The 25,416-nt window shown below is 35.0% G+C and overlaps 1 protein-coding gene and 1 pseudogene across 1 annotated transcript in view; both read right to left on the bottom strand.

Annotated features, from left to right (window-relative positions):
- The window catches only part of IFT80 (intraflagellar transport 80), a 107,608-nt gene that overhangs the window by 52,772 nt on the left and 29,420 nt on the right, over positions 1–25,416 (bottom strand). Inside the window, exons 6-7 of the mRNA XM_069472997.1 lie at positions 22,420–22,509; positions 21,538–21,675 (exon numbers count right to left, since the gene is read on the bottom strand). Coding sequence (XP_069329098.1) covers positions 21,538–21,675; positions 22,420–22,509 — 228 coding nt within the window. The remainder of the gene's footprint in view (positions 1–21,537; positions 21,676–22,419; positions 22,510–25,416) is intronic.
- On the bottom strand, positions 18,170–18,706 carry LOC138386535 (coatomer subunit zeta-1 pseudogene; annotated as a pseudogene).

Genomic DNA, 25,416 nt, shown 5'->3' with positions numbered 1-25,416 from the left:
GGGAAGCATCTTGAGTGCCCGCAGGGAGAAATATCCTGAGGACAGCCAGAGACAAAGGAGGGAGGAAGGACTACCATTTCCTACCCTGGAAACTCAGTTCTGTAACTTGGCTAAAGGAGATGCCAAATCAGAGTGGCTCTTCAGCAGCACCACATTGTAGGAGCTTCATTCCACAATTCCTTTGGGCACGAACTTCTAGCCAGCCTGCCCTTACTACTGGAATATCCCTTTTAGGACCTCCCCCACTCAGGATGGGCAGCACTTTATTAGAATCGAGGAAAACCTAGGCTTAAGGCGCCACCTAGTGCCAAAAAGGAGGCAGCAACCTAGTGGGAAAAAAGGAAAGAAAATCAATAGTTAAATTATAAAGGATCTCTAAACAAACATATCCAATAAAATTTAAAACAAACAAACAAAAAAAACACCAAAAAAGCCAGACAAGGAAGAATGGAATAAATAAATAATTCTTCAGTGTAAAGACATAGATGTACATCCATAAGAAACAACAGCAAATAGGGAAACATGACCTCCCCAAACCAACCAAGCAAGGGACCAATGACTGACCCTAACAAGAAGGCAATATGTAAATTCTCTGACCAAGAATTTAAAATAGCAGTTTTAAGGAAACTCAGTCATTTCCGAGATAACACAGAAAAGCAACTGAGATTTATCAGAATTCCACCTCACATCAGGGGGTAAAAAAAGTAAATTTATTAGAGAAATTGAACAAAAAGATTGAAAGTTTTAAAAAATCAAACAGGAATCTTGGAACTGAGAAATACATTTGCTAAACTGAAAAATTCCTTAGAGGCTCTCAGCAGCAGAACAGATTGAGCAGAGGAAAGAATCAGTGGCCTTAAAGACAGGCTATTTGAAAATACACAGTCAGAGGAGAAAAAATAGAAAGTAACAGACATCACCTATAAGATAAAAAATTACCTCAAAAAACCAAATCTAAAAATTATTGATGCTCAAAAGGGAGTTGAACAAGAGCAAGGAGTAGGTAGCGTATTCAAAGAAATAATAACAGAAAACTTTCCAAAACTTGAGATAGATATAAATATGCAAGTACAGGAAGGTCAAAGAACACCAAACAGATTCAATCCAAGTAAGACTATCTCAAGGCATATAATAATCAAACTCTCAAAGGTCAAAGAGAGGATCCTAAACACAGCATGAGAAAAGAAACAAATAACATATAAAGGAGCTCCAATTCATCTGGCAACAGATGTCTCAACAGAAACCATACAGGCCAGGAAGGAGTAGAACAACATAGTCAAAGTGCTGAAAGGAAAAAAAAAAACAAAAAACTATCATCCAAGAATACTGTAACCAGAGAAACTATCCTTCAAAAACTATCCTTACAATACGAAGAAAACCTTTCCTAGAAAAACAAAAGCTGAGAGAATTCACTACCACCAGACCCATCTTATAAGAAATGCTAAAGGGAATTCAATCTCAAAGAAAAAAACACTAACATGCAAAAAGAAAACATTTGAAGGTATTAAAACCATGGGTAAAATTAAGTACACAGACAAACCCAGAATACTCTAATACTGTAATTGTGGTATGCAATCCACTCATAACTCTAGGATGAAGCCCCGAAAACAAATTTTGGAATTTGTGGTGATAGAATGTCACCTAGTTTTGTTAGAGTTGTTGTCTGTGAGTTTTTGGTTATGTCTCCTTATATTCTGTTTTATGGAAAATTTGGGAGGACTCAAAAACTAAAATTATGCCGCTATACCTAGCAACATGGATAAATCTCAGAGACATATGATTGAACAGAAAAAGCCAGACACAAAGCGTATGATTCTGTTTAAATAAGGGTCAAAATAGGCAAAACCAATCTATGGTGACAGAAGTCAGAATAGGAGTTACTACAAAGGGGTAACTGACTTGGGGGAGGCACAAAGAATGTTTCTGGGGTATTGATAATGTTCTTTATCAATATGGGTGTTAGTTTCTTGGATATTTACATATCTAAAAGACTAATGAGCTATACACATAAGATACTGTATGTAAGTTATATCTCAATTAGAAAACAATAACACACTGTCTCTGCTATTATCTTTCCCTCTCAATCTATTTTTATTGAAATTATAGTACAGGCTTGCTTTCATAGTTTAAGAGCATTTTGAGACTAATATAATATTGAGTTAAAATAAGTGTATAATTTTAACATGAAAAAGTAAAAGGATATATAAAAAATATATATTTGTAATAACCATAACCATGTAAAAATATCTACTCAAAGACAAAGACTTGGAAGGCACACACAAAAATGAAAATATTTGATTTTGATATGATTATGGGCATTATTTTTTCTACTTTTTGTTTTCATTATTTTTGTTATACTACTTTTTTGCCATAAATTTCTCCAAAATATAAATTTATCCTATATATCTAATTAAACTATTTAATACTAGTTAATATTTGTGCCTTCACAATACTGGTGAGGTTTCTTATTTTTTCCCTAATTCTAAACAACAAATTGCAACTAACACAGTTTTCTTAGGGTATAGGATATGAAAAAAATAAACAAAGATTACTTTTGGCTTACTTTGGTGTAAATAATTTCTGAAAACACAAGATGTATAAGCAAAAAATAGAAGAAAAATAGAAAAAAAGCAGTAATTATAAAAGAACTTTACAGAACACAAAAGTGATCTGTATTCCCAGTATGATATCCAACTAAAACATCAATGTTAGTTTGAGCCATCTATGAAGAATCACTATGTCAATGAACAAGAATACAATAATTAATTGCCATTAGCTTTTGAGAAATTTAGCAATATATTTTTGTCTAAAGGCAGGGCAGTCTTTAAAAATTGTGAGGCTGACCAATTTGGTTTTGGCCCTGAGTAAACATCACTGGCACCTCCCCAAACACCCAGGACCTTGACAGTGTTCTATGACTAGCCAAAATCTCCCCATAAAGGGCCATCTCCCTGGGCAAAAATATTCTATGCCTTTCTTTTCACACACTCAAATCTGCTCTTAGCTAGCCAAATTACTTAGAAAAGGATCTGATAAGAACAAGTTTAAGTGTTACTCCCATGATTATATTTTAAGGAATAACAATTTCTTAAGTCAAAGCAATAAAGCTAATGAAAGAAACTTTAGAATCAATAAGATATTAATAAGAAGGGGGTGAAATTCTTTCCCAGGATATTCCACCCACATAACTCATTGCAAAGATTGGCCCTGAACTGCAGTTCCAAAGATATTATCTTAGTCTTCCATTACTGCTGTAACAAATTATCATGAACTTAAGAGACTTAAAACAACACAAATTATTATCTTACAGATAGATCATAAATCCAACAAGGTTTCACTGAGCGAAAGTCAAGATGTTGGCAGAGCTGCATTCCCTTCCAGAGGCTCTGGGAGAGAGAGGGTCCATTTCCTTGATCATTCAGGTTGTTGGCAGAATTCTGTTTCTTGTCACTGCAGGACTAAGTTCCCCATTTCCTTACTGGCCATTCATAGGTTCCAGAGTCCACCTGCATAACTTGGTTTGTGATCCCTTCCTCAGTCTTTAAAGCCAGGAACAGCAGGTTCAGCTGCTCGTAATTTGAATCTCTCTTCTTTCTTCATCCTCTAACTCGGCTGGTAAAGATTCTCTGCTTTGAAAAACTCATGTTGGGCCAGGCACAGGCACAGTGGCTCATGCCTGTAATCCTAGCACTTTGGGAGGCCAAGGTGGGAGGATTGCTTGAGGCCAGGAGTTCGAGACCAGCAGGAGCAAAAGTGAGACCCTGACTACAAAAATAGAAAAATTAGCCGGGTGTGGTGCCCCAGCTACTTGGGAGGCTGAGGCAGGAGTACCTCTTGAGCTCAGTAGTTTGAGGGTGCACTGAGCTATGATGACACACCACTGCACTCTAGCCTGGGTGGCAGAGTGAGAGCCTGTCTCAAAAAAAAAAAAAAAATTATTCTATTCCTTCTCTGTTCTTCCACAACAATTATAACCCTTACCATTAAATAACTATGTTATTTAACCATCTGTTTACATATTAGTACTATAAATAGAGAGTGAGGTACTCCTGGAGGACAGATAAGGACGTTATTCTCTGAATAGCCAGAGTATCACACAGAACTTAGCACACATGAATATTTATTGATGAATGAATGAATGAGTGACCCTGTGTCTTTAGGCAAACCTTCCTTCTGAAAGCTCAATCACAATTTTAACCAAACTAGACTTTTAAAGTAAAAAAATCCAAATAACAAATTAAAAGCCAGAGATTCAGAAATTTTGAAACTAGCTTTCTCAAAAACATCTACCAAAATGACTAAATGGATCAATTCTAGTAATGAATTAGTCTAAAATGCTGCACAAATAAGTCATTAAAAACCAAACAATATCTTTTGTATATAAAATGATCTACTAAAATGCAACATTTATAGACCACCTATGTGTTTAGTGTTGATTTTTAAAAGATTAAAAGTAATAAAAGTAAATTCTGTAACAGAAATATGATTTTGTATTGTTTGCTTAGTTTCTCAATTCTGGACAGGAAGGTCTTGTTGTAAAGGAAGCACAGTTCTTATGGTTTGCTTATGGTTTATACTTTATGGCTTCTAGCAAAGTTGGTTCTACACAAAATCTGAAAATGTAATTCTAATTTTCTCATTGCCTTTAAAAATTCAGAAACTTATTCATGTAAAAAGAAAATCTCTGAGGATTAAACTGAAAACTTTTGGTAAATTAGACTAAAATGGCTTTGAAACACAAACAGTAACATTTAGGTTGGCTGCCTTTCTCCTCTTTCTCCTTCATTTACTAAGACCTGGCCCTCACCAGCAATACATATAGTTACTGTGTTAGAGTCCTGGCAGCCATGTTTATATATCCTACCCCATCTTGCCTAGACATATCTGATTAGACCAGGCATGTGTACTTAATCTAGGCTAGGCCAGGGATACCTTCCCTAGGGGGGGCTGTTTAAAACTGGGACTAAGATCCTTGTCTCAGTCTGACTGCTCTCTTGAATAGAGAAGATATGCACTTGAGAGATGTTAACACTGGTCAATTTCCAGCACTTAAACTGAGGGGATAAAAAGATCAGTTTGATAGGAAAGAAAAAAAAGGACTGGGATATGCAGACAGAAGCAGAGGCAAAAGACATTAGAGGATACTTTCTGTGTTCTCCTACCACTCCAGTTCCTGGTTCCTGAGGCCTAGCTACATCCTTTCCCTGGCTTCTAGAAGATATCCCTGAATCCTTATAACCAATTCTCCTTTTTGCTTAATGGTTTCTACCTGCATCAAACTATAATAAAACATAGAGTATGTCCGAAGTCATAGGATCAGCACATTTCTCCAGCACTGCTTGAGTTTTGCCCACTTCTAGTGTGCCGTGTTGTCTCTTCCTATATCACAACTTTATATTAGAAAACAAAGAAACAACACACTAATTAATACTCATAAAAAGAAGGAAGCAGGATTGTGGAGTTGAAAGGAGAGAGGTGATCATTCAGCCCAGCCAATTTATTTTGTAGGTGAGGAACCTAAAGGCTCAGAAGAGGCCTTCAATTTTGTAAATTCACCCCTGGAGTCTTGACTCCAGAGCTCTATAAATATGCTAATGCTACTCCTACATTAAAATAAAATAAAATAAGCTAAAATAAAATAAAATAAGCAATCATACTACACAGCACAATTGAGAATTTCTATAAAGTGTTGACATATCAAAAGATGATACAGCCCTTTGAGATAAGAGGTTGTATTTTTTTCTTCTGTATTCTCTCAAATTGCTTAGGCATGCAGGTTATTTCCCAACAGGGAAATAAATATTTAAACTAAAAAAAATGACTTAACTATAAAGACTTTTAAAAGTACCTCCCCAATGCCAACCTTACCCTTCTCTTTATTACTCCTGTATAAATATACTACATTAAAAATACCCTCAAAAGCATAATCTTTGGCCAAGTTCAATGAATTCAATTCATAAAATTGTATACTTGCAAATTAAGTTTAAGTGGACAATAAAACAGATGCAAGGCTTCTTACATTTCTTTAAAGCATGCTAACTGATTATTTTTCTTTCTTTTCTTTTTGAGACAGTGTCTTGCTCTGTTGCCTAGGGTAGAGTGCTGTGGTGTCATCATAGCTCACTGCAGCCTCCAACTTCTGGGCTCAAGCAATCCTCCTCACTCAACCTCTTGAGTAGCTGGGACTATAGGAGTGCACCACTATGCCTGGCTAGTTCTTTTTATTTTTGTAGAGACAGGGTCTCACTATTGCCCAATTTTTAAGATGAATATTCTCTCTCATATGATAGGAATTAGCAAACTACAAACTTTTTAATTTATATGTGTCATTGACAATGAAAAGCTACATATGGCAGTAAGAACAGTCTGCAGATGGTTAATGATTGCAATTATTTTAATTGAGTAGATGAACGAACAGAGAAGTCTTTTTATTGTAATTATTAATTGAATAGGCAGACACAATATGAGAAGCACAAAGTTATCTCTTACACAAGCAATAGCACCACCTGCTGATAAGTAAAAGCAACAATGTCAGTTAATTAAAAATGAGGCCAAAGGTACCTTGTATATTCAGATTTTTTCCCTTGAATTAATATAGTATAATTCATTAACATATTCTGCATAACTATGTTAATTTGAACATTTATGCCTTAAACATTAGAATCATGCATTTCTTAAAAATCAAAGGTAAAAATAAAATTTACTATTGAATCTAGGAAAAAATTATGGTACTATTTTCTTTTAATTTTTATTTCATAAGTAATTTGCTTATACCATAATTTATATCACTTACTATTCAGTAATGTACATTTAGTTTGTACATTTATGGCGATAGTCCCTAATTACCTCACCTAAAATAATGCCATCTTTTATAGCACTCATTACCATTTAACATATATTAATTTTGTTAATTTGCTTATAGTATTTCATCTGCTGGAATAAAAATTTTCAAGAACACAGAATTTATTTAATTTATTGATGTTTCTTTAATAACTAGGGCAAGTGCATGGTACATAAGATTCAATAAATATTGGTGAAGGAATTAATGAATATGAAAATAAATGAACAAATGAATATGCAATGCATGTTTATACTTCCTTGAAGGTAGAATAGCAGTATCAAAGGATTCAAGGCTCTTGATAGATTTTGCCAACTTATCCTTGAGAAAAGTTGTACCAATTAATGCTTCCTCAAGAGGACCATTTTCTCACTTTTTGATGAGTAGGAAATGGCATTTCATTGTGATTTTTATTTGCATGAAACTCATTATTAAAGAGACTAAACATCTTTTGGGGCTCTGGAGGTATTTATACTTCTTTTATCCTTTGTTCATTTTTTCAATTCCAGAATTCCTATTAGGTTTCTTTTTTATAATATCTCTCTTTATTGGTATTTTCTACTTGTTCAGACCTTATTCTTCTGTTTTCCTTTAGCTCTTTGAGCATATTTAAGATCACTGATTTCAAATGTTAGTCTAATAAGTCCAAATGCTGGGCTTCCTCAGGGATAGTTCCTGTTAATATCTATTTTTTCTGTGATTAGACAACACTTTCCTTCTTCTTTTATGCCTTGTAATTTTTTGTTGAAAATTGGACATTTTTAAATGATAATGTGGTAATTCTGGAAATCAGATTTCTCCCCCTAAAGTGTTGTGTTGTTGCTTGTTGAGGGCTGCAGTCATCTGCTTATTTAGTGACTTTTCCAAATTATTTTTTTCGTGTGTGGTCACTGAAGTCTCCATTCCATTATCACAGTGGTCATCCAGTATACCTGACAGAGCCAAAAAGAAAGAAAGAAAGAAAAAAAATCCTCCCCCATTCTTTGACAATTGGTTCTGACCTGGGCACTCCTTTAACACTTAAGTCAGAACACCTACAATTCTGCTTTCCTTCACTTCTTGCTTGTGCATAGCCCAAAGCTCTGCCAGTGATTGAAAACATTTACTGCCATGTGAGTTGTATTTAACTCGCACTAGTTTTGAGCCTGGGGCCTCATGAAGCAAAATCTGGGCAAAACACTGCAGTTGGTTTGTGAAAGTCTTACTTGTTGATGTTCCTATTCTTACAATTAATATTGACAAATTAATTCCAAAAATGTGGATTAAATGAATAGAAGTTAATAAATTTCACTTTTCATTAAATTAGAAAGGATCACTTTGTTTTTGAAGTTAATATTTTATTTTCATCATAAAACACCATGGCCCCAGGGAAAAATTTTTTTTTCTAGTGTGACAGTCAATGTGTTAAGCATAGCATCCTGTGAGGTCTTTTCTGAGCTTGTGTCTGGCCCTGGGCATGTATGTTGCACTCTGGATTCCTCAGTATATGTGAGAGCCCTCTAAAACCCTTAAAGCCCTTGTTCTTCCATGCATCTTCCTTCTTAGCCTCCTCCTTCCCAGGCTTTTCAGTATGTCTGATGCTTGTGCTACCCACTGCCCCTTGCCTCAAGTGGCTCTGGGTGGTACCTGGGGACTTCCAAATGTTTGTGGAAAAACGGAACTAAAAGATAAAAACAAAATATAAATTTTATTTCTCAACATAAGTCCATCAAGTTCAAGACACGTTTGTAAGCAATGATACCAGCCATTTTAGTCCATCCCTAAACAACTGAGCATCCTGGGAATTTAACCACGTCCAGTGCAGTCTTTTTGACATTAACTGAAGAAAAATGGGTGTCCTTTAAAGACTTTTTAAGATTAGGAAACAAAAAGAAGTCAGCAGGAGCCAAGTCATATTGTAAGGTGGATGCCTAATGATTTCCCATTGAAACTCTCAAAAAATTGCCCTTGTTTGATGAGAGGAATGAGGAGGCATTGTCATGGTGGAGGAGTATTCACTGGTAAAACTTTCCTGGGTGTTTTTTTGCTACAGCTTTGGCTAAGTTTCTCAAAACACTCTCATAATAAACAGCTGTTCTCGTTATTTGGCCCTCCTGAAAGTCAACAAACAAAATGCCTTGAGCATTCCCTAAAACCGTTGCCATGACCTTTGCTTTAGATCACTTTTGCTTTGACTGGACCACTTCCACCTCTTGGTAACCATTGCTTTGATTGTGCTTTGTCTTCAGGATCCTACTGGTAAAGCCATGTTTCATCTCCTGTTATGGTTCTTTGAAGAAATGCCTCAGGATCTTGATCTCACTTGTTTGAAAACTCTGTTCTTGTCTGCAGCTGATCTGGGCACAATGGTTTTGGTACCCATCAAGTGGAAAATTTGCTCAACTTTAATTTTTCAATCAGAATTGTGTAAACTGAACCAATAGAAATGTCTATGGTGTTGGCCATTATTTCTGCTGTTCATCATTGGTCTTCTTCAATTAGGGCATGAACAAGATTAATTTCTTCCTTACAAATTAATGTGGATAGTTTCTGCTGCAGACTTCATCTTCGACACTGTTTTGTCTCTTCTTTAAAATGACTTATCCATTTGTAAGCTGCTGATTTCTTTGGGACATTGTCCCCATAAGCTTTTTGTAAAGCATTGATTTCACCATTCTTCTACCCAAGCTTCACCATAAATTTAATGTTTGTTCTTGCTGCAATTTTAGCAGAATTCATGTTGCTCTGAAAGGGGCTTTTTTTGCAACTGATATCTTATCCTTCTCAGTGCCTCAAACTATATACTGTTCAGACATAACAAGTTAGTATAAGTTTATTTTGGTGTAAAAAAAATTTGAAATCTATGTATAGTTTTTTCATAATACTCAATTTCCATGAACTTTTTGAAGCTATCTCATATAAGTCTTTACATGCTTTCAATAGATGTCAACTAGGAAGCCATTCCAACTCTAAGAGATTTCCAAAGGGGGCAAAACCAAGACAAAACTCTATGCCAGTCCTTCAGGGAACCATGACAGGTCAAAAAGTACAATTTTTGAGAACTACAATTTTTTGAGAACATTGTCCATATCATCCCTCTTGACACCAGCAAACCACACTAGAACTCAGGCTGTAATCACTATCGCTACTGCCAAGCAGGGAATGGGAGATGGTAGGCAGGTAAGCAAAAGCACGACAATGCTTTCTTACCAAAATTTAGTAGCATTTTTCTTTATTAAGTACTCTCCTGGTTGCTAGTAGTTTTTTATTAGTTCCAGAGTTCAAAAAAGTTAATTCTGACATTTTTGCCAGCTTAATGGTTGCTTCAGTGCAGGTACCAATTCTTAGAGCCGCCCACTCTACCATTATCTGTGATATCACCCCTCCTTTGCTCATTTTTATTGAAGAAATTTTTAAAGACCTTTATTGTATCTGTAAAACTGATATGAAGTCATTAAAAAAGGCTCACACTACACAAAATCATATAAAGAAGAGGGAAAAGATGAGATGACCCAAATATACTACTCAGCAACAATGGGTATACCTTTAGCCAATTGTACTTAGGTGGGATCATTTAATAACATGTGCCCCTATAACCGGGTCTTTTTACTAAATAATTTATCATGGGTATCTTTCTAGATTATTAAAGAGAATCCTTCTTCATTTTTAATGAGTTGAGGGTACTGCATTTTAAGTATATAGAATAATAACCCAATCTATCTCTTACTCATGGACATTTATTTCTAATTTTCACTATTAAAACAACACTGTGATGAAAACTGTTATGTATACATCTTTGCGTACTCATACAATGATCTCTTTAGGGTAAATTCCTAGAAGTGGGATTACTAGCTCAAGGGATTTGTACATCTGACATCTGGATATGTATTATCAAACTACCCTTCAAAAAAGTTGAATCAATCTACATTTCCACAAACACTGTGTAAATGAGGGTACTCATTTCCTCCTGCTCAAGTGAAACCGAGGCTTTTAAAATATTTTTAATCTTTTCAATCTATTAGGTAAAATATATCACTTCTTTACTTCCTTATTTTATATTTATTTATTATTCATAGTTAAATTGAACATTTTGTAATGCCTTTTATTGGCCATTTGCATTCATCTGTGAACTGACTAGTCATGCCTTTTGGCTATTTTCCTGGATAATTTTTTTGAACAATGACTCTCAAACACATAGCTTTCCCACTCTACTCCACTTTGAGAATCACTACAATAGTTTAGCATAGCTCTCAAACAGGCAGAACTGATTTGAAAAAACTTATGTTCAACTGCTTAAGATAAACTATTGATATGTAAGGAATGGACAACAGCAGAATAGCTGCTACCAGACCAGCCTTCTCACACATAACACCTATACACTCCAGACAAAATGCAAAAACAACTATTTGAAGACCAGAGAGCATCAAAAGCATGCAGACAGCTACTTTGGAAAACAGTTTGGCAGGTCCTCAAAAATCTAAACATAGAGTCATTATATGTCCCAGCAATTCCACTCCTAAGTACACACCCAAGAGAAATGAAAACATATTTTCACACAAAAACTTATATGCATTCATAGCAGCATTATTCCTAATAACCAAAACTTGAAACAACCCAACATCAAATAACAGACAACAAAATATGTTATAAACATACAATGGAATATTATTTGTCTATAAAAAGGAATAAAGGCCTGATACATGGGTTAACCTTGCAAACATGCTAACTGAAAGAAGCCAGTCACAAGAGGCCACATAATCTATTATTTCATTTATATGAAATGTCCAGAATAGACAAATCCATAGAAAAAGAAAGATTAGTGGTTGCCAGGAGCTGGGAGTAGGGCAGGGAGAAATAGAGATCAATAGTAAATGAGTACCCAATTCCTTTTAGAGGAGAGCAAAATGTTCTAAAATTAGAATATGGTAAACGTTGTACAACCCTATGAATATACTAAAAAACATTGAACTGCACATTTTAATTGGGTAAAATGTATAGCATATGAGTTATATCTCAAAAAAGTGTTTTTTTTTTTTTTTAAAGCAGCTAGAAACTTAAGAAGAGTCAGTGGTTGAAGGAAGGGAACAATATTGAATGAATTTTCATTTTTTAAACAACTTTTTACCAGAGAGCAGATCCTATTTGGCGCCAAGCATGATAGCTAAATCTCAAATAGAAACCTGCAATGTTACTGGTAGAGGAATCAAGAGGACATAGTTCTAGGTGACTGCAACAGCTAGAAATTGAGGGGAAGATCCTGGAAAGAATAAAGTCATAGTGATCTCATCTTCTAACCACCGCATAGGAGCCCTATGTCTGAATCCTAACATAGGAGACAGTTTGAGTTCAAACAAACTAATTCCCTGTTAACACACACACATAAAATCAGTGATCTTTAGAGAAACATAACAGAATCCAGAGTCTCTACTAAGCATTATTCACAATGTTCAGAATATAATCCAAAATTACTAGTCATACAGAGACAAAAAAAATAACAAGGGAAAAGATAATCAGAAAGTATTAGAATTAGCAATGATTTTAATGATTTAAAGCAGCTATTAAAACCAAGGTGTTAGTGAAAAATATATTCCTGAACATACAATAATTGAGAAAAATCTCAGCAGAGAAATAGAACTATGAAAAAATAACCAAATGGAAATTCTAGAATTAAAAATTCAATGTATGGAAATTAAAATTCACTGGATAAGCTTATGAGAAGATTAGAGATGACCAATGAAAGAACCAATTAATAAACTCACAGGTAGATCAATAAAATTTATCCAATTATAAAAACTGGAAAAAATTTTTTGGAGAAATAGAAATAGAGCCTTGTTCACCTGTGGGACAATACTAAAAGGTCTAAAAATTTTGTTATTGAACATCCAGAAGGGGAGGAAAGAGAGAATAGAACAGTAAAAGTATTCGAAAAAGTAATGGCCAAAGATTTCCCAAGTTTTGTGAAATCATAAATTTATATTTTCAAGAGGTATAGAGAACCCCAAATGAGACAAATTTAAAGAAAACCATACACTGCCAAACTCTTAGAAACCAAAGACAAAATCTGCAAAGCAGCCAGAGATAAATGCCACTTTACATTCAGAACAGTGACACAAATAATCACTGACTTCTCATCAAAAACAATAAAAACCGGGCCTGGCACGGTGGCTCACACCTGTAATCCTAGCACTCTGGGAGGCGGAGGCAGGTGGATTGTTTGAGCTCAGGAGTTCGAGACCAGTCTGAGCAAGAGCGAAACCCCATCTCTACTAAAAATAGAAATAAATTATATGGACAGCTAAAAATATATATAGAAAAAATTAGCCAGACATAGTGGTACATGCCTGTAGTCCCAGCTACTCGGGAGGCTGAGGCAGGATTGCTTGAGCCCAGGAGTTTGAGGTTGCTGTGAGCTAGGCTGACACTCTAGCCTGGGCAACAGAGTGAGACTCTGTCTCAAAACAAAACAAAACAAAACAATAAAAACCAAAAGACAGTAGGGCAACATCTTCAAAGTGCTGAAGAAAACAAAAAGGAAAAAAGGACAAAAAACAAAACAACCTGTCCACCCAAAATTCAGAGGTGGCACCCCTTCCTGTTCCCCACATGGTGTACTACAGAGACAATGAAGTAGAGCCCCATCAGACCATTTCAGCCCTGCAATAATGAAACAGTGGCCCTTCCCAATGAGCCCTGTCTACTATCCCCAGTCTGCACTAATCACAGCAAAGAGGCAGCACACAACCCCCACTCAACAAGAAAGTTGGGGGAGGATTAGGGAGAGGAGGGAGTTAAGGAAAGGGATTCTTTAAACCAATGTATGAAGGCCTTGGAGCACTACCAAACAGCCCATACATGAAACTAACCAGAATCAACACAGTAAAACTAAGAATGAACTACAGACTACAGTGTGGAATACCACCTAGGTCTCAAATTTGCCTCTGGGTTGAAAACAAGCAGGGCAGATCAGAATAGCACTACAATGGCTTTGAGAGCTAAATTGATATTTGAACAGTCCACAAAAGAGAGCCAGGACATGAGTTCTGAACCAATACAGATAAATTCCTCCTCAAATAGAAGATGTAAATAGGAACTAGAGTCTCATATCAGCTTAATGAGGTATTTTTTTGACACATACTCTCTCTATATATATATTCCAATTTTATGATGGAAATTAATAAGAAAATTAGATTTACTATGTGACAATGAAGTTGGAGTAATATACCTATAGAAAAACATAAGAATTTTTGCTTTTTCAAATATTCCTCTTATCAATCAGGTTACATAGTTTCATATTAAGAAATGCATTGAAACCAAAACCTAATCCATTATTAACAATCTCCAAGCATTCAAGCTTTCTTCTCCCTACTGGAAATATTTCTTAATAAATATTAAAAGAGGCTCGGTGCAGTGGCTCATGCCTGTAATCCCAGCACTTTGGGAGGCTGAGGCAGGAGGATCACTTCAGGCCAAGAGTTCAAGACCAGCCTGGGCAACATGGTGAAACCCTTCTCTACAAAAAATGTTTTAAACAATTAGCTGGGTGTGGTGGCATATGTTTGTAGTTCCAGCTACTTGGGAGGCTAAGGCAGGAGGATCACTTGAGCCCAGGAATTCAAGGTTACAGTGAGTTCTGATCAGGCCACCGCACTCCGGCATGGATGACAGAGCGAGACCTCATCTCTAAAATTAAAACAAAAACAAAAACAAAAACAAAACAATCAACAACAAAAAAACCTAAAAGAAAATGCTCACAAAAATCACATTTTTCCAGGCTTAATACTTTCACAGATAACCTGAAAGTTTACATCAATATCATTCTTCGAAGTTTATATTATAAATTACTATCTGATTTCTGTCAAGGAAGCCTAGATAAGAATTTTTAATAAAGTGTAGATTAGGAAACATTGCACTGAACTAAAAATTTGTGAACAACTCTCAAACACTAAACAGAAATTTGACAAATTTGTGGACACTTCCTGAGAATTAGATTCTTACAATATTTAACACTGAAATTCTTCCACAAAATCTAGCTCTGGATCAATGATTACTACATTATTTATACATACATTAATTATTACACTTTAAGTTGTAGAATAAGAGAAAAAGCAAAAAGAAACAAGGGCCTACATTTAAGGGTCACATTTCCAGATTCAAGAGAACAGGTACTCATTTTTTAAAAGAAGCCTTAGTTTTTGAGAAAGAGAGAGAAACAATTGTGTGAGAAAAGCAGCTAATACCAGCTGACTTCAATTTTTGGCTCTAAACTGACACCACTTAGAGTAAGTTGACTTAACTTACTCTAAATTGACACCAGCAGTTACTACTCCCACTTAATTGGTAAGTAGAAAAGGTGAGGCTCTCAATAAGCATCGTGCTTTTTATCTTTCCTCACACTAACCTGTCGTGACCCTCCAGATAATTAGTTCTCATTACTAGGAGCAGCCTGTACCTCTTTGTAAAATTTATTACAACTGTAATTAAATAACTGAGTGTGTAATTAATCATTTAATATCTGTCTTAACAAGAAAGTAAACTCCACAAGGGCAATGTCTGCTTAGCCTTTTTTAAAAGATATGCAGAAGGTACTTGTACAATTTGTATTTGACTCAAAAAGCTTATTTGAAAAGTTTAGAGTGGAGGTATGTTAAAAAGAAGAAAAATCACCTGTCACCCTAAACTCCAGAAATAACCATTGTTAAAATGTATTATAATTCTGTCAGATTATTTTTCTATTCATATATACAGACACATACAAATATGACCATCCTATATTTTTTTTCTTCTGACCATATATCGTAAAAAATATTTGCATGGCATTATAAAAGTATATTGTCACTTTTCATAACTATATAATAATTCATTAAAATAATTATATTACATAATTAAGTTAAATAATGTCCTACTGTTGGATATTTAGATTGCTCTTCATTTGTTAAGTTATAAATAATGCTTTACTGAGCATTCTTTATCCCATTATTTCCTTAGGATAAATTCCTAGTACTGGAATTGCTGGGTTAAGGTATATGTATATTTCTTGAGCTTTTCATACATAATGTGAAACTATCTTCCAGAAAGGTTTGAACAACTATATTAATATATATGTGTGTGTGTATATATATATATATTTTATTTATTTCTAGGAACTGTCCTAGGAATAGATAGAATCTAGTCTAAATAATTCATAAAATCTTAATGATAATTATATGAAGGGAGATATTATAGGGTTAATAAAAACCTTGCAAAAAGAAAATAAAAATGACTGCATGAAAGAGTTCCAAATATTTTTTGTGGAAATATACAAATAGTATTTACAACTAATAATTTTGAAAGAATTAGTTTAGAAAATTAAGAGACAATATCATCAAACATTATTCATATACTATAAACATTTTCCCTGTAGCAAAATGGCAGAAATTTATCAAAAGTAATTTTAAATGAAGCAGATACTAAGAATAAATCAGAAGAATAAATTACATGATTTTTTTTAAAAAATATTTTCAATTAGACTATCCTTGTTTGGTATCACCTTCATTATAGTTTACTATTTCATTTCAAAAATTAAAGTATTTTTTCCACTTAATAATTTATCATGAATATTTCCCATATTATTTCATATCATTGTACAAGAAATAATAAAAAAAAAAAAAAAAAGTATTTTTTCCACAGCAGGATAAGCTTTGCTCCTTTCGGAACTCAGAAGGAATATCAAACACCTCACATGTTTTATTTAAGTCTTCCTTCAAGTGTGGTCCGAAGACCACCTGCATAAAGATAACAGGGAACTTCTTAAAAATACAAATTCCCAGGCTCCATTCTCCTGAGCTTTTGATTCAGCATATTGCAAATAGGGCCCAAAAATGTGTATTTTAGCAATACCCGGGTGATACTTATGAATGCTAAAATTTAGATGATTTATTATTGTAATGATTGAACGGAATATTCAACAAAATTTATCACACAAAACCCAATTAATTTACACCATAAGAGGGCATTACTGTCAGGCCAGCACCCAAACAGTAAGGTACTAGAATGGAAATGGAAACTTAGGTAATTATTCCTTTTTTTTTTTTTTTGAAAAAGAAATATGTTTTATTCCTCTTTGCACAGAGCAGTATATGAAAATGACTATCTCCTGACTCCATACATCTCTTACACAAAGATGCTCCCTCAAATATGCCCAGTTGTCTTCCCCGCTTCAGTGTTGAAGAATTGGCACTTAGTGAGGACAGAATGCTTAATTCTCAGGAAGGCCTTTTAAGATATTTTTGTGGGGAGGAAGTTTTGGGTCAAGGGAAAAGATTAAACCCAAGAGTAGGTGTTCCATTCTCCATCTTCCTGAGGAAATCCAAATCCCAAAAGTCTCATGAAGAAAGGCACCTCTCTCAGCAACCGAGCGAGGGGAAGAGCCCAGACCTACTGCTTGGATGTAAGGCTGAGGCAGAGAGAGGACAGGGTTAAGCAGCAGATTGCAGACCCAAGGCAGAGGAGTAAATGCATGTGGGGGAGCTGAGGGGACAAAGAGAGCGGAGAGGCCCAAGTCATAAATTCCACTTCTTCCCCAGTTCTGAGCAGAAACTCTTCTTCCTAAGGTTAGAATAAAGTTTTAATTCCAGGGACTGGCTTTGCTTCAAGACATAGGGAGGACAAACCATGCCAAGATCCCACAGGTACTAAAGGTAGAGAGTTAAGGTAGCTGACCAAGAGATGGACAGTCACCACAGCAGTTTTGAAGCTATATGCCAGAATCAGGGTAGAGGATGAATTTTATAAGTCTTATCCAATAAAATTTAAAACACTGTTTCTTCCACTCCGTCCTGAGCTATTTCCAATCTCTTTTCTAATGTGGAAGACAGGCCAGTAAGAAGGAATGGGAGAAAATGCTGAGGCCAGTAAAGTGGGGCTGTGGCTGAGATGGGATACAGCCCTACCCATCCCCACCCCTACTCATTCTATAAAAAAGAATTCTCTTTACTTCCCCTTGCTGGACATACGGGCTGTTGGGATGAAGGCTGAACAAAGGCAAAAGGAAGAAAACACTCAGCACATTCTTTCCCCTGCTTTGATCTGAAGTGTAGCTACAGCAAAGGGCACAGAAGTTGAGGAGAAAATATGCAGGTAGGAGAGCATGGGAGCATAATCTAGCTTAGAAAGTAAGAGGGTGTTTCCTCCACCCTGCAACCAAATCTGCAGGGGGCTTGGGGTAGAGGGGAAACCACAGGCAGGATGGAGATTTAAGTATCCCTGTGATCCCCAAGATGACAATGGGAAGCCTCAGTTGGGTGACTGGATGAGACTTTACAGCAGACATGTGGATTTTCTGAGAGGGGAGAGGGGCCAAGAACAGCGAGGTCTTCATTGAAGGAGTGATCACTTGATCTGTTCTTTGGCTGACTGCAGCACCTGAAACATGGTCTGCTCCCTAAGGGGGACAGCTTCATTCCGTAATGCCACCCAGTGCACCACTTGCTGGGGATTGCTTTCTAGGATCACTCCTCCATCTATGAATATGATTTCATCCACAGCCAAGAAGAACCCCTCCACGTTCTCCACCAGAGCTACCTTTTCTACATTTTTCCTCAGCATCTGGCTTGGCGAGTCGATGAGGCAGTTCAGAACAGCCACAAGCATCAGCTCATTTTCATAGGAGCTGCCAATCACATAGAAATAGAGATTGATACTGCTTTTGTATACCACTGTTGGGCCTTACAACAGGGTAATTTTACTGTCTGTCCAATGGATCTTGTTGAAAATGTTCTTTTCAAAGGTCTTTTACTCCTTGACACTAGGGTAGGTGTCATAGTACTTGGTAAAAAGTCAACCTCTATCATTTTCCAGAATCAGGATGACTTGGACAGTATACAGGGAGGGTTCCAAAATCAGCACCTCCATCTTGCCCTATAGCTGGTGCCAAAATGGAGCCTCCAGATAATATTTCTTGACTCTTTCTACTTATAATAACAAGGATTTTGTCTCTTGAATCTGTCTATCTCTTTCCATCTCCACTGCTACTCCAAATTTCTCAGGCCAGCATCACCATTTTCTTGTGCTACTGCACAGCCTCCTAATTAGTCATCCTGCCTCCAGTCTACCTCTTTCTAACCTAGCCTCCATGCCAACCTCAGAATATGCTTCATCAAAAATGCCAGTTCTAATAAGGTCACTATCTAAAATGGATCAGTGGCTCACCATTGCCCCAAGGATAAACTCCAAACTATTATAGATATACTGAACTTTTAACTTTTCTAATAAACTATAATTCCTTGCCTTTGCTTGTTCTATTTCCTATCCCATATATCACTGTTACTTTGACATCAAAGCAGTATTTCCAATATTTGAATACTATTGTGTTACTATCCACTATCCCTGGCTCTCTAGTGACTAACATACTGGTTTTCTAACTTCACTGTTTCAGCTGGTCAAAGGAAATCTTATACTGGATGCTCACATAGTAAAACTGATCAATGTGGAGCTTCTCTGGTTGTGGGTAGTGAGGGAGATCAGGAGCTCAACCCCCTCACTTCTTTTCCACTCCACAGTGACCCCTAAGGGGACTCCACAGAAAATAATTAGATTTTAAAAGATTGAAATCTAAACTCTTTTACATGGCAAACACATTTGGTCTAAGAATATCTTTTCCATATCATCTCCTGGTACTCTCCCATGCAAATCTTACTGACATTACACAAAAAGCACCACACTCTTTTTACACTTGGATGCACAAGAGGTTTCTTTCGCCTGTAACTCTCTTCCTCCAATCTTGTCTCCTTGGAGAACTACTAATTCTTTAAGCCTCTTCTTTCTAATCAACGTCCCACAGGCAGAGTTAGGCTCTGCCACAGCTTCACAGTGTTTGTATGAACAAACCATCTGTATAGCACTAATACACCGCACTGTAAGTCTTATAGTCTAATTCTCCACTAGACTATCAACAACTTGAGTGAAAGTCTTTACATCTTTTTCATATTTCCATCCCCAGTTTCTAGAACACTGTCTTATGAGTAGTATATATTTAATGCCTATTGAATAAAAGAATATATATATTTAAAATATTAATCTCAAGTCTCTAAAAAATTATTACAATATATTCAGTCTATTCAGTTTACTTTTCCAGAATTGTAAACATTCTAAAAAAAGACTTGGTGCTTAATGAGGTAAATTTTTAATTTAGTTATTTACATCAATTCAATCCCCCAAGTTTTTAAAACTTTAAAACATTTTAATCAAAATGGCAAATTAAATTTATGTTTAAATTGACTTAATAAATTATTGGGTATCTACTGCATTGCATAGATAATAGAGAATCATTAAACTATGGGATCTTATAAAACTAGGGAGTCAAAAATAATAATCTTGGGTTGGTCCAAGTGCAGGGGTATTTACAACAAATTGATCACAACCAGTTACAGATTCCTTTGTTCCTTCTCCACTCCCACTGCTTCACTTGACCAGCCTTAAAAAAAAAAAAAACTTGAAACTAAAATGGATAATATAAGAAAATAATACATTGCAGAAATGAGACTGCATATTCTATACACTTAGAATCATTAATAGAAAATCAGAGGTAAAAGGTCCTTAAGTGATAAGATGATCTGATCTGACAACCTGATGTTATAACTAGGAAAAGAAAGACATAGGGGAAAGGAAACGACAAAAATGTTAGATTCTCTATGGAAAGCACGATGAAAGGAAGTCAAACACGAGATAAGCCTTAAACATGGGTAGAACTCACAAAGTATAAGACAGAGGTGGGAGTATTGCATAAAAAGAGAAGATGAGTGAGGACATTAGTAAGGTACAGGAAAGGTTCAAGAGCCAGTGTTCAACCTGATTCAAGCACATATACAAATTAGAGCGTTATGGGAGAAAAGATTGAATGGATTTTAAGGCACTGGGTTTTAGAGAGCTTCTAAAGCCAAGCAGAAGACTTCATATCTTATGAAATAGAAAACAAGTAACCAGAAAACTTAATAAATCGTTTATAAAGCTTTAAAGATTCTAAGTTAATTGCCTTATTTTGCAATTGAGGAAAATAAGCCACAGAACAATTATATGATTTCCTCACAGTTAGGAATGTATAGAACAGCCCCACTCAAACTTGTTGCCATACAATACCATTGCTTTTGAGGGCACTTCAAATGAGAATGAGAACAACTCATTTTTCAAGTACAATGAGTAAATGCTACTGAGTTTGCCTGTTTCCCTAGGTTCTGAACAGAATTTGTATGAAGGAGGGCATAATTCTTGTGAGGAAAAATTCTCACATGTATTCAAATATGAATTCTTAGCAAAGAAAAATATGTCTTTTGGTTTTAAAATGACTATTGAAAAAATTTACTATAAATTACTTATGAAAAATATGCAACCAAAATTTTGTATGAAACATACTGACAGCAAAAAAAAAGTCTAAAACTGAACTCTCCATATTGAATAAGCATAAATTTTAATACCTTAACTACTTCACCATCCTTCACAAGCATGCTCAAAATAAGTATTAATACTTCCAGAAAGACAAATAGTAGAGAACATGTCCATTCTTCAGACTTAAATTGTTTGGTCCCATAAATTTAGAAGTGGTTGAACCAGAATATTAAGAAGATAGATCAGAAAGATAAAGTCAAATTCATTCATTGAAAATGTTTTTTAAAGACTGAGAACCATGTGTGTCATGAATTACCTCATTTATGACCGCACATCTGTGATTGCTCACCACTATAACTTACCCCAGTTTTATCACACAAGCGTAAAGTATGAAATGATCCAACAGCAAATAATTCACCATCTGGAGCCCAGGCAACTGAGGTAATAGGATGTTCATGAGGTTGCGAATTATACAGCGGGCGGCCATAACTATCCCACACCTACAAAACCAATTTTTTTTTATCTTTTATAGTAGTTACCACATCATTACAAAAAAGTTTGTCCTCCAATAAGGTATCAAACAAAAATTTATAAGTCATCATCAAATAATATTAGCAATTTTAATATCCTTACTATTATATAAGGCAGGGAAGCTGTATTCCTCGAAACTTAAATATCTCAAAAAGAAAATATTTTATAACATTGTCATAATTTTCAGATTTTACTAAATAGTTGATTAAACTTAAAACCTACCATTTTAAGTCCTTTTAAATTTAATAGTAAAGTTTTGAATGTTTATTTTTTTGCTTAAATTTTTTTTATCCAATAAGGACTCTATCAACTTTCTCTAAAAGTTATTTATTTCAATTAAATTTCCTCTAACTGTAGTTACATAAAACCTTATTCTTCTCCATAAATTATTTTGGTCTGAAACCAATCAATGTTCAGTAAACCAGTAGGGTTGATTTTTAAAAACTTAAATGAATTGATTTAAATTGAGTCACAGTAAAATTAGGGGCTCTATTGATATTGCTATTTATTAAATCAAATTCTATAAATCAATGAAATAGTCTTTATGAAATCCACACTTTAAAATACCACTTAAAATTATAAAATAATTTGCTAAATTATCAGAGTTGAAAGATATGACTAAAGGAAGAGGCTAAAAGAATATTCTTATATGATAAATATTTTTCACCTAAATTTGATTCTTTCAACCAAGTGACAATATAAAGATTACGTACCTTATATTTACAGTCTTCACCAGCAGATAAAATAAGATCATTGACTGAGTTCCAATCCACTTTTAAAATAATGCCATCATGAGCTTTCCACTGTGAGGAAAAAAATAAGATTTTAATTATAACTTTAAAAGCACTATTTTTTTCTATAAGAAAAGACATTTTTGGCCAGGTATGGTAGCTCATGTCTGTTGTAATCCTAGCACTCTGGGAGGCTGAGGTGGGAGGATTGCTTGAAGCCAGGAGTTTGAGACCAGCCTGAGCAAGAGTGAGACCCCATCTCTATAAAAAAATAGAAAAATTAGTCCCAGCTACTTGGGAGGCTGAGGAAGGAGGATCACCTGAGCCCAGGAGTTTGAGGTTGCAATGAGCTATGATGATACCACTGTGCTGTAGCACGGATGATAGAGCGAGACTCTGTCTCACAAAAAAAAAGAAGAAGAAGAAGAAGAAGAGGAGGAGGAGGAGGAGGAGGAGGAGGAGGAGGGGGAGGAGGAGGAGGAGGAGGAGGAGGAAGAAGAAGAAGAAAAGACATTTTGACTCTTTCTAATGATCTTAGGGATTCGTATCTTCCTTTCATAGCCATTTTGCAATTTCTCATTTGCTTGTTTCATTTCCAGTTTACACTAATGAAAGCAACTAGCACCATGACATCCACAATATAGCTTACATTCTTATGAATTTCCTCAGTTGTCTGGACTCCAGATGGAAAATCACTTGCTGCTAAACTATTTCAAGCTTGACATTTGTGTGATAACACTAGAATGACTATGTTATGTACTCCAAAAATGTCAGTTGAATTCAAATCTCGTTGTCTCCTTTGTACAGTTGATCCCATTACTGATACTGCCTGCCTTCATGCTTGTTTACTAATTCTCTTTTCTTTTTACTTTTTAAACTTCTACTGCACAAATATCATCTTTAGTACTACTTCCTTCATTCTTTTTTACATATTCCCCTAAGCTTCATTCTCTCTAACTTCATGTGTCTGGTTCACAACTAGACTACTATTAGAACCGTTTGCTGCATTTACAATATAAGAAAAAGATGTTTTCCATGTATTGCAAGTATATAGTCTTCCCTCGGTATCCATGGGGGATTGGTTCCAGGACCTCCCACGGATACCAACATCTCAAGTCCCAGACATAAAATGGTACAGAATTTGCACATAACCTACGTTCATCCTTGCATATACTTTAAATCATCTTTAGTTACTTATAATGCTGAATACAAATGTAAAGGCCATGTAAATAGTTGTTATTAATATATTTTATTGTTTAGAGAATAATGACAAGAAAAGTCTGTACATGTTCAGTACAGATGCAAATTTTTCCACAAATATTTTTGATCCTCGGTTGGTAGAATCCACGGATTCTACCACCCATGGTAATGGAGGGCCAATTGTACACAGAATACATTTATATGGATATATATAAGTCATCCAGAAATTGGCAATCTAGAAAGTAAGCATGGATGTCTTGCTCTTAAAGGTAATTCATGTGCCCACTTAGCTATTATCCCATATACAATTAAAAGCTACCATAGGCAGAATAATATCACTAAAAAGAATTAACTTTCTTTGAAGACTATAAGCTATATTTTAATGTCTGAAACAACTAACTGCACATGAAAGAGTGACAGATTTTAAGGGCTTTCTCTATAGACCCTTCCCAACCTATTATTCTTAACATATACAGAATAAAATATTAAAGGACCAAATAAGCTCTAAGAATAAGTAACAATTCATAGCTTGCTTTAAATCAAACTATATAAAATTATACATTTTCAAAAACCAATAATTTTGATAATGCATGTTAAAAAGCAGGAAGTCTCACAACTAACTGCTAAATTAATCTAATAACCTGAAATACACTGTAAGAACAAATACAACAATATATACAGATACACACATACACACAAATTCTTGAGTTTCATTTTAAAGCTACAAAATAAATATTTGCATACTCAAAATCTATGAACAAAATATTTAAATTTTCCTTAAACTATAACTTAGGACATCAATTTATATATTATAGATATTTATATATTACATATAATACATAATTTTCAATTATTTCTCAATTTATTAAGCATTTTTTAAAATTCCTTTGAACAACAAACTCCTTGAAGGCAGAAAATATGTTCTATTGCACTCTGAATATCTCACCATAGTGCCTCGTATACAGCAGGTATGTACTACATTTTTACTGAATGAATAAATAAATAAAACCAAGTTCTGGGTGTCTAGAAGGTCTTAAGGGAAATGAGGTACATACTTCTGAACTGTATTCCACAAGTAAGAATTAATTAAGCATTCCTTTTTGTGGATAATCCAAATTTGAATATGTGTTTATGCCCAAAAAGAATTTCAGCTGTTCTAGTTTCCCAAAAGGAATAGATAATTTGCATTAAGTTACTAATTATACTTTAACTCTTCTGTCACTCTAGCTGAATTTTGGCAATGGGCACATTTCCTTCTCTATACTACCTCCTGGCCCAAAGGTTCTACTGAATCACTAAGCCATATTTTAACTGACCAATGGTGACATAAGCGGCTTCCTCGGTTTCATTTATATAAGCCTAATTACAATCTAAACAAATTTACATAACTCTACACTAAAGGTATAAACCAAAAGATTCAACTTGCCTGTTTTTGCTATATAATTTCATAGCAAATTTTCACAGGATAAGTAATTGGTATGGAAGGACTTTGACTAAAGGCAGTCAGAACTAGTTGTCTTTCCCAGCTTCTTCCCTTTGCCCAAATTCTTTACCTTAGTTACCTAAGGGCAAGGACTTGCATCTTCTATTTCTTATTTGTCCCCACAGTTCTTAGCAGAGTGTTGTGCACATGGTAAAATGTAATTGCATGCTGACTATATAAAATATATATAGCATAAGCTATATAGAAGTCACTAATATGGAAACTCAAAGTCACCTCTATTTCCTTACTCCCCAAAATCTACATCTACTCAACTGTTAAACCTGAAGCTTCCTTTT

The sequence above is a fragment of the Eulemur rufifrons genome, chromosome 7 (genome assembly GCF_041146395.1).
Source record: "Eulemur rufifrons isolate Redbay chromosome 7, OSU_ERuf_1, whole genome shotgun sequence".
Taxonomy (NCBI): Eukaryota; Metazoa; Chordata; class Mammalia; order Primates; family Lemuridae; genus Eulemur; species Eulemur rufifrons.
Note: the sequence above shows the minus strand (reverse complement) of the source record. Positions and strands in the feature narration are given on the sequence as shown.